The sequence below is a fragment of the Sceloporus undulatus genome, chromosome 6 (assembly GCF_019175285.1).
Source record: "Sceloporus undulatus isolate JIND9_A2432 ecotype Alabama chromosome 6, SceUnd_v1.1, whole genome shotgun sequence".
Classification (NCBI taxonomy): domain Eukaryota; kingdom Metazoa; phylum Chordata; class Lepidosauria; order Squamata; family Phrynosomatidae; genus Sceloporus; species Sceloporus undulatus.
In genome coordinates, this window is record NC_056527.1 from 20,536,249 (window position 1) to 20,551,988 (window position 15,740).

Below are 15,740 nucleotides of genomic sequence, written 5' to 3' on the forward strand. Positions count from 1 at the left end.
GAACTCAGGACCTTCTGCCCTTAAAGGATATTCAACTATTGAGTGTTCCCCCATTCTTGTATCCAATATAGTTACAGCTGCACACTTCTAAACATGCCAGCCCATATGCTTTTCATATCTGGGCCTACTGACATGCAAGCCTTGCAATGAATTATCTTTGAATTTCCAAGGATCTAAAGCCATAGAACAAAGCCATAGATTTCCACGGATCTAAAGCCACATGTAGCTTTTAAGGATAGTTTGTTGTCCTCAACACCTCTAGAATTCCCAAGCAGCCCTCTGAGGGTCCTAGAGCAAAAAAGTGACCCCTGGACCCACTGCACTAGCCCACTCCTGCTTTATTGACACTCACTGCTTTATTGTTAACTTCCTAGAGAATGGCTCAGGTTGCTTCAAAATGAGCCTTTTTATCCTGAAAGTGTCCTGCCTCATTCATGGAATTTTAATGAAAGGTCCAGATGACTAGGAATGGGAAGGGTAGCTATGAAAGGACTACAAAGAATCCTAAAGTCCAAGCCATTGTATTCCCCATCACCACGTACAGGTGAGACAGCTGGACAGTGAAAAAAAGCAGATAGAAAGAAAATCAACTTGAGATGCAGTGCTGGAGAAGAGTGCTGAGGTTATTGTGAATGGCCAAAAAGACAAACAAATGGATCCTAGAACAGATCAAGCCTGAAATCTCCCTGGAAGTCAATATGACTAAATTGAGACTATCATACTTTGGCCACACCATGAGGAAAAATGAATCATTAGAAATACCGTGATACTAGGAAAGGTGGAAGACAGCAGAAAGAGAGGAAGACAACATGCCAGATGTTTAGACTAGATCAGAGAGGACATGGGCCTGAGCCTGCAGGACCTGAGCAGAGCAGTTGAGGACAGGGGGTCTTGGAGATATATCATCCACAGCGTAGCCATGAGTCAAAGCTGACATCCTCTATTTGCAACTTTCTTGTCCTTTCCCATTGCTTTCCACATAATTTTTATTCATATACACATACCATGTTAAAGAGAAAAAGACAGGATAGGTGTCCAATGCCTTTTGAATGGTAAAATGCAGTCTGGAAGATCCCCTAGACACTCTTGAAAAATAGAAGCAAGTGTTTTCCCCACCTGAGCCCCTCTCTCTTCATCCAGTTCCACAGTCATCAGTGCAGACGTTCCTTTCTCGCTGACAGTAGAATGCCTTCCTTGCCAGAAGAAGTACACACACTTCTCTTTGCCAACAACCCTGGTCTGTAAGTCTCCCTTTTGTCTGCTTCCAACTGCAAAGCCAAACCAAAAGAGGCTGGATAACTGAAAGGGCACACATCCAACTCAGACCTCACATTTAGAGCTAAGCTAACAAATATGGAATCAAAGCAGTGCAAAGTGTTCACACACGTGTGTGTGTGTGTGTGTGTGTATAATAAATTGTACATGTGATCTGGCAGGCAAAAATACAAAAGATCCAGAATAAAAGTGTACACAGATGCAATATGCATGTGATTGTATATATTTTCACCATGCTACCATATTAAAATAAATGTACTGTGCCATTATCTACATTATACTAAACTTTGATGGATTTTATTTTTAGATGTTGGTTATTCAACAGTGCTGAACAATATTGCAGAGAGATACAGCTGGGCAGCAAGAGGTGTAATTCTCTTTGGTAAATATTATATTAATTGGAAACTGTTTCAAGAAGACCTACGTTATGTACAAGAAACTTAAATTGCTGATATATTATTTTCATAAATAACCACTGGCTTCTTTATTCATATAACATATTCATTCAAGAGGTAAATCATAGGCTAAGAACATTTTAGTAGTTCTGTTTTAAAACTAAGCATCATTTGAAACAGCATTTGTCTATCTTGGTGACAAACAGGTATCTCCCAAAATGTCAAAAGGGCTGAGTACACTAAACAGGAGAAAATCAACTGTTGCTGTGTTAGGATAAGCTAGGTGCCTCGTAAGCAGCACTGATTAATTTTACCTGATTCAATCAAATCAATAATTTATTGCAGAGAATTCTGCTTTTCTACTAACCTGAAGTGCTCACCAGATACTTCCATTTCACAACATATGTATCTCCTTCATGAAACTGTCCAATGCTTTGCTTAGGGAGCCTGCTGTAATCAAATTCCAAGATATGCCAGACATCCACAGAGACAGTGATAATTTCAAATTGTCTCCCATCATCTCCCTCAATCAATCCATAGCCACGGCCAATATTTATCCCATCCAAGACTGTGCCAACTGTAGTATCAGGCATGGGAACCATTCGCATGACATCATATGATTTAGCATCAGACTTGGTCTCTTCCTGTAATGAGACACAAGGCAAGCTTCAGCTTAAGAAAGTAGTTTTAAAAAGCCTGTTAAATCTAGCAAGACAGAAAGCAAACCAAATGGACTTAAACCCCTTATCACAATACTAAAGGCCTATGAAGGTTTGTCAACAATTTACACAGGTTGCCAATCACAAAGTGATGGGTGTTATGTTTGTAATAATAACCACAGTTTTGCACATGAAAATTTTCTTCTGTTTTATAGTTTGCATGAAACCATAGGAAATCCTACAATCATTGTCAGTTTTGCATAGAGAGACAATTTACACTGGTGGCTATATTGGAATTCTCCTGTCCATTAACTCACAGGACAAAATCATCATCTTCACTTTTTCCATCAGTAAAATAAGCACAAAATAATGCACTTTTTTTCTTTACCAGTTTGCTTTGTGATTGTGTGCAAAGTACATTACAAAGCAATATCTGCAATGCATATCAGCCAACATTGTTATAACTGCTATTACAGATGAGTAGATAAATTTCCTACCTTGTGAGGGGATTCACCAGAAGTCCTTTCAGTAGGCTTCTTCAATTCAGTCCAATCAAGAAATTTTTCTTTAAACAATATTGTCTCATTGTGCTCAGTAAGCCTGCCAAAAACAGCCCAGTCTGGTCGCCCTTGTCCTTTTCTGTTTTACAGAAGAGAGAGACAAACAAAATGAAGGCTCTAACATCAATTAATATTTCATCCTATAAAAGAAAATAGCAACAGAGTGCAATAAAAATAAAAATCTTTGCCTGTCATCAAACTTATGAATATTGTAATTCTTGATTTTTGTAAATTACAAGATCTTCTCAGTAATTTTTTTTATCTTTTGATGCATTAATACAAAAGTTAATCAAGTACTAGAGCAATGGGATGCATAATGTTTCCTAATAATTTGAAAAATAAAATTGAAATATTTCTTCTTCCCAACATAATATTAACATTCCTGCTTCCCTTGAACTGGCACCAGTTTTATATGTTTTGTAATACTGAACACTTCAGGTGAACGCATACAAGCCATCATCTTTTTCCTTCTTCAAATCCATAAAAATTAGCAAATTAAGGGAACCTTCTAGCATACATGTAATCCAGATTATTAAATTCTCATTCAATGTATTGTTAAGAGTCAAAGAATTTGATACCTTGGAATAAGAGGATTGCATTCACCAGGATCCAGAGGGTTGATATCACAGTTGGCATAGTCAAAGGTACCATTCCATAAGTGTTTGGCCAGCTGGAATGCCACTTTCCTTTGCGCTAGTGTGACCTCTTTCCCATGCCAAACATATACTTCACTACCAAAATCAAACACCAAGACCTGAAAGAGGATGGGGTGAAGAAAATAACAAGCCATATTCACTCAATCAAATGTTAAGAGGTAATGCTAAACCACACCTTAGCATTTCAAGAATGAAATTACCCTCATACACTCCCCCGCCTTTGTCTTTTTTTTTGACCCTTTAGCTCTAGCTGAGTGGAAGAGATTAGAAACTTTTGTCTTTTTATAAATTAACCCAAGTTTAGCACAGCATCTGAAATCTAAACTATATCTCCTCTAATGTATGGTTAGCTGAAACATACCAGCTTCATAAACTATGGTTTGAAGCTTTCTTGTTTCAACTAACAATAGGTAAGTTGTGTGTCTGGCTTCCAATTATATGGCAAACAAAAACTTCCTGTCTTCTCATAGATATGTCAATCAATCAATACAATTTATTGAGTAGCCCAAGGGCCATTTCAAAATACTAGTAACATAATAAAAAGCAGTATCACACAGCTATATATAAAATGTAAATACAGTGCACTAGGTGCAATAAACCTCCATACAATATAAATACATATGCATAACCTAAGCGTGCACCAGAACCAGAACATGATATGTCAGAGGATGCGGAAATGTGTCAAAGGGTTGCTGCAACTCATAATACTAAACCAGGATTTATGGTTGTTTGCAAACAAGGCAAATCAATGGAAATTTTGCTGACTTCCAAGTTGGCTACCCTCAATATTATTACAACACTTTCTCTAATTATATTAAGTCTGCACCACCACCACCACTACCCTGTAAAAAGATTCAAATTCAGATTCTATAGTAAGGAAGCCATACTATCTGCTTCTTGGAATACTGTTTGGTTCCTACAGTTCCTATGTACTGACCTGCAAATTCTTAGACCTAACTGAAATTGTATTTTCAAATAAAGAATTCTATCTCTCCCCTAGCCATCAAAACAGCACTAACAATATGTTTCATTTAAGGGCTGAGTTGGCCCCACTACTTTCAGAGCTTGGAAAATGGGACAAAAGGCAAATGTTTGTCTGCACTCCCTCCCATTTTAAAAGGAACAATGAAATTGCCATTGAACTTAATATGTCACTTACTATACCTCTTTTGAATTTAACAGAGTACACTTTGGCATCTTTCCCCAGTAGTCATCATCTGGAATGAGCTTATCGTCAACTAATCGGTAAATACAATTTGTTTCTATTATAGCAGCTTCATACATTTCGTCTTCCTCTGGTCTTCCGGCAGCTTGAAATCAGCAGAGAAAACAAAAACGTTACCAATGTAGCACATGCATTATAATGTGGAAGAAGTAATTTTGGAATGTTTCTACAACAGGCAGTCAGAAAGAGAGAGAAAAAACAAAAACCTCCTTACACTGGTAACTTGTCTGACCACCAAGAAGTTTCCAGAAGTCTTTGCCTGCATGAGTGTGGGTATTGATTCCTTCCTCTATAGTCTGCACGTACGGAGCCCGGCAGCCAAGTTCTCTCTTTGTCTGGATTAAAGTTGCAAGTTCTGAAGCCTAAGAAATTGAACATGATTAGCTGAATAGACTTTCCTAAGCTGTGGGACAATTGCTCAGTTCAGAAGAGAAAGGAAGAATTGGCGTGCTCTGCTGTTTTCATTACACAAACAATACTGAACAAGGAAACTGTGTCAGATACAAATAGAGTTTCTTGTTTCCACTTAAAGAAAAAAATATCTCATTTAATTTCAGAAACCAGAAAGGACATCCTGGGATTCAAGTCCATTTTTTTTCCTGCTTGAATAAAGATATTTTCTCCTAATGATTACCTATGGCCATTTGTAAGATTTTACAACTTGCTATCTTTTACCTTAGCTTCTGGGGATGAGGAAAGAGAGGAAGAGAAGTGGTCTCATCAATATTCACATCACATTAAACATACTAGGGCTAAAATCCACCTTATGTGTTATTTTACATCCTGTCTGTAGATGAACCACCCCAGAATATTGCGTAGAAGGAAATAGCACTCTTTTATCACAATTCCTTAGTATACTAACCTTTGCTTTTTCTATGACATTTGCAAACTCCCCTACCCACAGGAAGCAGTAATGGGGAGTGAGTAACAGGAAACAGTCACCACTATTAAGCGATGTAGCCCTTGGTTCCACTAATCTTGTTTGAACATGTCTTCTTCCTACAGAGAGAGAAAAACCCAGACTAATTAAATTCCTTTAAATAAGTACTGGAGCCAATGTCCATGTTTGATTTTTCCAGAAAGAAATCCATCTGAGATAATGATGGTCAATTTTCTCCAATGTCATTTTATGCAAGACATGTTTTATATGGGAAAATGCTTGTTTGATGGAACAACTTGTCTTGATGAAAGATTGCAATGATTAGTTCCTCCCCATCCATCTTCTTTCATTTTCATTTCATTTAGGAGGGGGCATGGTAGAAAAGACATAATAGATGTTTAGAAATTATGCATGGCGTGGGAAAACGTTCATAATACTAGAATCTGTGGTCATTTCAGTGAGGCTGAGAGTGGAAGATTCAGGGCAGACAAAAGGGTGTATTTTTCCACATACTGGTGTTAAAATATGGAATTTTTTATTATCAGATGAAGTTTGACTTTAGGGGATGATTCAGCAAATTTATAGAAAATAAATCAGTGGGTGTGAGTCACAATGGCTATACGCTACTTCCAAGACTCAGACATAGCAACTTCTGAAAACCAGTTGCTACTGAGGAACAACAAGGGAAGAGGAGTGATTAATGTAGTAGGACCCTGGAGTTCAAATGGACACAAAGGCTTGAATCCTCTTGGTTAGTCCCAATTGATGTGGACCCAGTGAACCAACTGTTGAATGGACACAGGTAAATCCTAGATTCAGTAGGTCTTCTCAACAACACAAAAAGGATTCATTCCACAGAGTTTACCAAGAATGAACCCCTCACTGGAAATAATGGGATTTCCCCAAGCCTATAAGTATCTCCCACTTCTGTGCAGCTGCTGCCATTTTTACTAAATAAACATTGAGTGCGTACTAGGGTTAGGAAGGCGTGGTGCTTCCGCACCCCCCCAACCCTAGTAAGCGCTCTGCGCGTACAAAACGGCAGCGGCCGTTCCACATGGCCGCCGCCATGATGGCGTGATGAACGCGCCGCCTCCAAACAAGGCGGCGTGGATGTGACGCCATCGCTCCGCGCGAGAGCGCTTAATGCGCGCTTTGCGCGGAGCAGGAAGGAGCTCTGTTTCGGAGCTCCTTCCTGGTTTGCGTCGCTGGGCGCAGCCTTCAGACGGCTGCGCCCAGCAACGCAAGGGAGAAAGGGGCCAAGTGGCCCCTTTCTCCTCCTCCCCACCGCTGCGGGGTGTCCTTGGGGCTTGAAGCCCCAAGGACACCCCTTTCCAGGCTGTGGGGAAGCGGCCTTTTGCCGCTTCCCCGCAGCCTACAAAGCGGCGGATCAGGGCCTCGGAGGCTGCCGGTCTGGCAGCTGAGGCCCCGATACACAGGGGAAAGGTGCACCTACAGGCTGCCCCAAAGGGGCGGGTCTGTAACGCGCCATTGGCACCCAAAACCCAAACATAAAAAATATACAGAAACACAGACAAAAAGAGTTTCTGTCTTTCATTTGAAGTTCAACTTCAGTATGCAATGCTGCGTTGGACAGCAAGGTTTAAGAGATACCAGCACTGAAGTAACACACACACACATATAGCAGCCATAGCAGTCACAAGTCCTATTTCTCTCTTTCAGCTAGCATCCAAAACCTATTTTCTTGCATACAGGCCTTCTTGTTTGCAGACTAGATTTGAGAACCAGTGTGATAGAGTGGTCAGAGGGGCAGACCAGGGCTCAGTAAATACAGGGTTAAATCTCCACTTAGCCATGAAGGCTTGTAAACCAAATTCTATTTCCTATCCCTATCATACTGCATATGTCTTTTAGTACTGACTTGTAGGGTAAAGATTATCTCCCTCTGTTTATAAACTGGCCAGTATAATGACACCTTTGAGGAATCACATGACACAGTTTTATTCATTGTCAGTTTTGGAATCTGTCCCATTACATGGATGCTATTTTTCTTCACTATGGGGAGAGGCAGGAGGCATCAAGAAAGAATAGTCTGTTTTTCTCCCTCTGTCACTTTTGAAAATTCTCACTGTTTTTTAATACTTTGCATTTCAGATTACTCTTTTTAAAAGTAGTACATTAAGAGCTATTTTACATACCTTTGATCTGCAAGAGCATCAGCTTCTTATATGGCACAGCACTGTTGTTTGAGTTCTGTTCTGTTAGATTGACACTACGCAGGCTAACACTGCTGAAGTTCTCCTTACTTGCTAAGCCAGCAAGTGCTACTTCTGAGAAATTTGAGTTTGCAGACACTTAAGACACATGAAGTTGAAAAGAAAAGGACAGAAAGGAAAAAAAAGCAAGAAAAAGAAAAGAAAAAGAAAGCCACACACAAAAAACAACAAGGAAACTATATTATGTTTCATTTCCATATTTTATTTAGTTGGGTTATTTTTCATGCATGGCTCACATTTCCCGCTTTTTTATTTTTTTATTTTGTTGCAGATGCTGCTGAAAGAGACAACATAAAAAGAGGTTGAGCTCAAATTACTCACTAATCTGAGACCCTTACATTTTCAGGAGGAAGGTTTCAAGTTTATACTGAAAAATTGAACCATTTAACATTCAAATTTCTTGTTCTTGTAAGTACTTAGAGCAGCAAGTACAAATGCATGCAATAATTATTTTACAGGGTTTGGGGGTGTGTTTTTCTGCACAATGGTTGTTCTGGTGTTCCATGGGATCTAGATCTGTTAGCACCTGGAGAGAAAACAAAGGGTTTCTTCCCACTTTCCTAGTCAAGTACATCAGTACACTTCCCATGTCCATGGGGGTGATGCGGGTTCCAGGTTTCAATCTGAACTTTAGAAGAGCAATTCAAGGTTTCAAACCTATTCTGGGGATGGGCTTTAGTATTTTAAATAGTCCTTTCAAAATTCAGACTAAAATCCAGAGAAAATTTGTTGAGCTACTAACATGGAAGTCATTAGGTGCCACTGGATCAGTAGGAATATTAAAGAATACCCATTCGTGTGATGTGCTTTTGGCACCTATCCCAAAGGTGCCATGGTATCTCTAGTGATAAGTGACAATTCCTTCCCCTTGGCTGCATCATTCTGTGCATTAATTTAAAAGTATGGTCAGTATTCAACACCTACTACTTAGCTAAGTATGCCAAGTAATGTTTCCTGGACTGCTCCTCTCAAACTTGATGAAAACATCATTCATCTGTGCTCTGACGGCCAGCAAAATGGACTGCTTTCTCCTTATGCAGCGGATGCGCAACAAAGTGAGTTGGTGAGAGAGTTACAATCATAGCAACAGTGCCATAGTCATGACTTTTAACAGTGATCATGGATATGGAACAGATACAAATGAGTAAATCTAGGTAAATCTTCCATATTTACAATCACAAACTAGTCGGGAGTCTTTAGTCATAAGTATACTTAACTGAGTAGCTGATGTAGAATACCAGCCTATGCTTTTATGTTCTGCATACTTAAAGCAAAACAGTTAATAATCTATCGGCACTTAGTTTAGTTCAGACATAATAACCTCAGGCTGATAAACCACTGGAAGTGAGTCTTGTTGTATCCATATTCTCTCTCCTTACTTCTGTACTTGTGCACACAACTTTGTCACTGATCCTGTGGCTCATTTAAAAAAAAAAATCCACTATATTAGGACCTGGAAACTATGGTTTCACCCCTGCCTCCTAAGAAAGTTATGAAAGCCATGGTTTATTGATCTGGGATAGTAATGTTTGAACAGACATACCATTTACAGTACGTACTCTTATTTCTCAAAGCTAAACTATGCATCCTGACAACATTGTCTTTGATTTGCTTGTAAGCAGCATAGTCATCTCTGGGATGTCAAACTTACTTTTTTCAACTTTCATCCGTTTTGACTCCACAAAGGCCACATTTAGCCTTTGCTCCGTATACTCATGAAGAATGTCCTCTCTTGCTGCCAGCATTTTTAAAGGGTTCCTGGAAGCTTGGACTCTGCGCATAGGCCTTACTGCACGCTTGTGCTCTGCTACTGAGGAAATTAACCTGAGAAGCAAAAGATCTCCACACTTAACCTAAGCTTTATCAGCATACCATTAAATGTTGACATAAGCAGAGACTTCATGCACTGTTTTCCAAGGGTATACCATGCAACTGTCTCTACAACTGAATGTATGAACCAAGATCTGGGACGCTAAATTCTGCTACTTCTCAAGGGCCATTTTTCAATCCATTGATGTAATCAGTATTTTATCCTATAGTAAAAATAATCTTTTTAATGACTGGGTGGTCAAATTGTGACCCTCCACATTTTATAGGATTTCATTTCCTAACAATCCTTAACATTGGCTATGATATCTAGTACATCTGAGAATTACATAGTCCAACCACATCTGGAGAGTTGCACCTTGACTATCATATTTTAGTAAAACAATCTATTAACCTTCTATTTTTGCAGTAGGCGAGGTATGAATAATGTGACTCTTTCTACTTTTTAAATTATGGAAGCCACAAGAAGGATTAATATTGGGTTTTACTTTGGTGTCCTTAAAGAGGGTATACCATGCTACTACCCAAGGATATAGCCAGCACACAAAGTCTGCACACTCCAGTGCTCTGTTGCATGCTTTCTACATCCAGGAAATGAGAGACGAAATTGGAAGGAGATGGTGGAAGAGGTGAATTTATCAAGCACTAGAAATGGCTCCCCCACTCAGCTCCTTCAAAGATGGGTATCAGTGAGGTAAATATGTAAGGAAAACTAATTTGTTTCAGTAACTGAAGCTACTACCATCACTAATATTATTTGTATGTATTTCTTAGTCTTCAAGTGGCAAGGTTTTTACTTTCTAGCACTTCCATCAGCAGATATATCCCACAGGTCAAAGTCTCCAGTAGGAGAGTTTTGATGGAATAATGCTTCAAAGGGAGAAAGGAAGGACAATCTCATAAGCCATAATACCATTCAACCCACTAAGAATCCAAATATAGTATTTTGAAAGGTATGAAAATGGAAGTGCTCACTTTGGTGCATCAGGATCAAATATGGCATCAAAGTCTTCATCTAATTCCAAAGGCAAGGAAGAGGTGGGGTAATTCACACAACGGTAAAATTTGGAAAACGTTTCTTCATCATCTAACTTCATCACTTCTTTCACAGATTTTCCTGTAACTGTCAGTACTGTTTCTTGCATTCCACCAACTATAAGAAGGGGAAAAAGATTCTCTGGAATATTGTTCACGATCAGTAGTATCTGAATTTTATTTTCAGTTGCAAGTGGAAACATTTAATGACTGCAGTAATTACCAACAGAAATAGTCTTTACATGTCTATACTGCTTCATAGTGAACTCAGCACTCTCTAAGCAGTTTACAGTCTGTAAGCCAATTGTCCCCAACAAGGTGGGTTCTCAATTTACCAACCTACGAAAGGATGGAGGGCTGAGTCAACCTGGAGCCTCTGTGGGATCCAATTCACAATATTGTAGCTGCAGTACTGACATTTTACCACTGCGCCACCAGGGTTAAAAATGATTGATTAATGACTGAAGTAATGAAGAAAGGAAGGGAATTCAACATAGCCAGTTTTCTGAAAACAGTGCATACCTTTACTGTTCAGCCTTCCCAGGAAAGTCTCCAGTTTGTCCAATTTCATATCTGATTCTAACTGCATATCAGGCCTAGCTTCAATTTCTAAACAAAATAAGAATAAAAGCAGTCACTCTGATTAAAATGAAGAGGGAGAAATTAATTAACAGTTCTCACCACAATTCATAAAGCCTCACCTTCCAGAGGTTTTGAAATAGGTGTTGTTGATTTCAGTCTGTTGCAAAAAGGGGATGCCACTGGTGTGATGGCAGTAGGTGATGCTAAGCCTACAAAATAAAAATATTAGACAATAAATCCTTCAATTACTGGCATACTGACATATTTAAACATTTTACTTGCAAAGCTCTCTCTCTCTCTGTCTCGCTCCTTTCATTAGCACAAATCAGCAATTTCTTTTATCACCACAGAGAGATCATTTCAGGCAATTACAAAAAAGGAAGAGCAAATCCATATTTTGCAAGAGATTCAGAAACCTGGCATGTCCCTTTTCTCTGTGCATTCTACATTTGCCAAAGATCTGTAACTGAAGTAACTACATTAAGACTCTAGCTTCTAGTTTTGTCCTCTCCCTTCTTAGGAAACAAGGCTGGCTTTTCCACAGACAGATAAAATAAATGGTTTAGATAGAGATGGGAGATGGTATGGTTTGTAAACACAGTGGGAGGAAAAAAAATCAAGAGATCTTTGCTGAAGACAAAACCTCACAAATATATTTATGGACAAATCCAGTGTTGTCTTTCCAGGACTCAATACCATCTGATACTATACCATGGAATGCTTCGGTATCTGGTTGCTGTCAGAATGACCCCTGCATATTCCAGAGAATGTTCTGGAAAAAGCACTATTTACACAGATTATTAACTACTGCCCTATTGGGTCTCACCTATTACCAGAGCATGAAAAAGTTACCTTTTTGAATTACAATTACAAGAATCTTTCAAATAGCGATATGGTTGACAGATCTTGGGAACTACAGTCCAAACAAGGTAACTTTCCTAAACTTTGACTATTACCTTGCATGCCCTGGAACTACCAACATGCCCTCAAGACAGTGCTCCACAGCAGTGAGCAAACTGACCTTCAGATAATCCTGTTTACCATTACTGTTGCCTGTAGAAAGAAATCCTGGATAAACTTACAAGGAACTCTACAGTTCCCTAGGACACAGACTAAAATCCATTTTAAAGGACCATTCAGCTTCTGGGGCAAATGCAATTTTTATTATTTCCACAACGTAAATCGTCACGTGTGAGTTAAACCATTTGGTGGACTGAAGCTAAGTGAGCTAAATTATCCAGGTTGACACCACCTTTACTGCCATGGCTCAGTGCTATGGAATTCTGGGAACTGCAGTTTGCTGTGGCACCAGAGCCTTCTGACAGAGAAGGCTAAATGTGTCACAAAACTACAAATCCCAGAATTCCATAGCTCCGAGCCAGGGCAGTTAAAGTGCTATCAACCTGGATTATTTCTGCAGTGCACATGCAACCCTAGTTTATGTAAAGGAAGCTTTTTTAAAAATTTACCACCTTTTGAACAAAAGGTCCCTGCTCTAGCCACACAGACTAGAAATAGGCAGTGTGGCCCTCTAGAGTTTGTTGGACCCTAACTCCTATCATCTCTCCGCATTAAGGGGAGCTAGTTTGGGTTGAAATCTGTGTTTATAATGGGTAGTTACACAACAGTGGTGAGGGGAGGAAGACAAAAATCTGCTGACCTCAAACAGCTTGTTCCTCCAATGTTTATTTCCTTTAGGTCCACTGTTTCTGTATCCTTTTCCTCCCTATTGCCACCAACTACATCAGCTCTAGGTATCATGTATCAAGAAGAATCAGGCCTAGGTTGATGGGACTACAGGCCTGCAATCCCAGAATTTTCCACTAGACATTGGATTCTCAACTTTCTCTCTGTGCCCACACCTACACTTGCATGGGAATTATGTAGCATTTCTGCAATTCCCAGCAGCCCAAGTAAGGAATGGTGGGAGAATGTTGTTGTGTGCCTTCAAGTTATTTCTGACTTATGCCAACCCTAAGACAAAGAGATGACAGGGTTTTCTTGGCAAGATTTGTTCAGAGAGGGTTTCCCTTTGCCTTCGTCTGACGTTGCGAGACTATTACTCAGGGGTTTCCATGGCTGAGTGGGGACCTGGTCTCCAGAGTCATACTCCAGCATTCAAGCCACTACACCACACTAGCTCTCATGCTGGGAGAAGCAGTCCAACAAGATCTAAAGTGCAGCCTTATTTCCATTCCCTCATCTGTTCCAGTGTGACCTTCCCTTCCAGGCAGTTTCAATGTTCTGAACAGAATTATCCATCTTTAAATGAATCTCAAGAATGAGAGTAAAGATACAGGTCAGAGGAGATTAAAACATTTCCTAAAGTCAGTAAGATATAAATTACCTAATTACCCAAACAAGATGTGATCAGAGTACAGGTTGACTGCTCACATATAATATACACAGATTTTGATTACTAATTACAAGGTAATCTGTGTACATGGAGAAGCTAAACGCAGTGTCAGCTTCAGAATGCAAACAGTTTGCTGCTGCTGCTGCATTGTCCTCCTAGGCTTTTAGGATAATTGGAATGGCTCAACAACAAAGAACGAAGGAGTAAATGAAAATGAGCAGCTTTCATATAATAAAATAATTCAATGTTCCTTGGCAAATCCTCCCATGCATGTCTTCTTCGAGCATTAAAATAAAAATAAAAAGAAAGGTAAAGGATGGATAATTTACTGACCCTTCTTTACCATTCTGCCAGCCACAGTGAACTGTGTGGAGTCATTTGATGCTCCTTTGCCCTTCGCCTTCCAAGCTTCTTCTCGAACACTTATCAGTTGCTTTCTTTCTTCAATAGTCATTTGACTTTCACAGCCATCTGACATCCGCTGCTTTTACAAAGAGAAAGAAGTGGCAATGAATAGGAGGTCTGAACATGCAAGAATCATCAGGCACAACAAACTAAGCCAAAAATGTATTATATGTTCCAATCTTCCTATTTTAATCCCCCGCTCCCCTCCTGCTAACTAACATGTTAGTCTTAGATGGCATTTTACCCATAATGTATCTTTGTTCTTTTGTTTACTTTATTTGCAGAATTCCTGCAACACAATCAGGACTCCAACAGTCCTGATAAATCCTTGGATGTCCCAACTTTTCAGCTGATTTAAAAATGTCCCACATTTAAAAATGCTTCTCTCCTCTTCCAATGTTCCCCCTTCATCCTCAGCTTACTTCAGTCATTGTAAAGTGAGTTCAAACTACAAAAGTAGTTTCAAATCAATTAAGTCAGTGAAGGGAGTGAAATTTCAGCCTTCTTAGTAGACTCAAGCAAAAGCAAACTGCTGTAGTGTCTCCTAGCTTGTCTTTTCTTCCTCACATAATGGCCTTTGGTCTCTTGACCATACTTTGATGTTGCTTGGGGTCACATATGTTTCCATTTACATATGTGAAATGTTGGAGAGTATGTTTTAGCTACTTTTTTTGTAATATTTGTCGACAGTACAGCATTGCAGGTATGATGTTGCATAGGATGCTCCAGTACTTTGTTCCTAATCTGGTTATTTTTTTCATATGTTTCCATTATACACCAGTTCACAGGAAGAAGGAAGCTAGACCTATGATTTAAAAAACAAAGGCGCAGTACAGAGCACCAAAAAGAGGTGCCGGGGAGGCGCCTCTCCTTGGTCCTCAGCAGTACCGCAGCAACCAAATTGTGCGATGCTGCTGCGCAGCAAGAAAGAAGCGCCTGGAAGTGGCTCCTTTTTGTGGTGCAGTTGCAATGCCGCAAACCACCAGAGATGGCGTGATGGCGTCGCAACTGCGCAGTGCTGCTGCGACATCATAGCTGTGCGCACCGTGTAGATGGTGCTGCACAGCTGCAGTGTCCTCGTCATGTGCTAGGGTTGCGAGGCATGTGCACGTGCCGCCCCGAGGCAACCCTAGCACGTCGCCATGACGCCCCAAAGGGCCTGTCTGTCCAGGGCCAAAAAAACAAAAACAAAAAAACCCCTGAGCATTTCTCTAAACCAGTGGTTCCCAAGCTTTTTGACTAGCGGAACCCTTATTTCTATGGTGGAGCCCCTAAGAGGCCTATGTTATGTCTTACAAGTTAATGGCGTTGAGGAGTATATATAAGAATATATTCTTATTCTTTAATTTCATTGAATTTTTATTTCTTTCATTTTCCTGGAGTGGCCACAGAACATCTGGGAAGTGCATGCAGAGCCCTATTGGCTCCTCGAAGCACAGGTTGGGACCCCCTGCTCTAAATATACTCAGGAAATGTACTATCTATGTGACAAAGCCATTCAAAATTGCTTTCCCATAGGTGATCATTATTCCATGGACTTGTTCTCCCTACTAAAGCTCTTGTTATTCTGCTTTTAAATGCTTCAGAAACTAGCAGGAAACTAAAAATATCTACACACTGAACACTGATTTATGGTAGAGGTGGCCAA

The 15,740-nt window shown here is 39.8% G+C and overlaps 1 protein-coding gene across 29 annotated transcripts in view; it reads right to left on the reverse strand.

Annotated features, from left to right (window-relative positions):
• SVIL (supervillin) overlaps positions 1-15,740 on the reverse strand; it is a 200,339-nt gene that overhangs the window by 11,758 nt on the left and 172,841 nt on the right. For 20 of the 29 annotated variants that reach the window (XM_042471304.1, XM_042471302.1, XM_042471292.1 and 17 more), the window contains 13 exons: positions 14,021-14,171; positions 11,451-11,540; positions 11,272-11,358; positions 10,690-10,867; positions 9,539-9,711; positions 7,810-7,965; positions 5,633-5,769; positions 4,985-5,132; positions 4,710-4,855; positions 3,468-3,643; positions 2,827-2,968; positions 2,038-2,314; positions 1,117-1,268 (listed from right to left, as the gene is read on the reverse strand). In XM_042471304.1, the coding sequence (XP_042327238.1) occupies positions 1,117-1,268; positions 2,038-2,314; positions 2,827-2,968; positions 3,468-3,643; positions 4,710-4,855; positions 4,985-5,132; positions 5,633-5,769; positions 7,810-7,965; positions 9,539-9,711; positions 10,690-10,867; positions 11,272-11,358; positions 11,451-11,540; positions 14,021-14,171 (2,013 nt within the window). The remainder of the gene's footprint in view (positions 1-1,116; positions 1,269-2,037; positions 2,315-2,826; positions 2,969-3,467; positions 3,644-4,709; positions 4,856-4,984; positions 5,133-5,632; positions 5,770-7,809; positions 7,966-9,538; positions 9,712-10,689; positions 10,868-11,271; positions 11,359-11,450; positions 11,541-14,020; positions 14,172-15,740) is intronic. The other 9 variants (XM_042471299.1, XM_042471301.1, XM_042471295.1 and 6 more) reach the window with 1 other exon arrangement.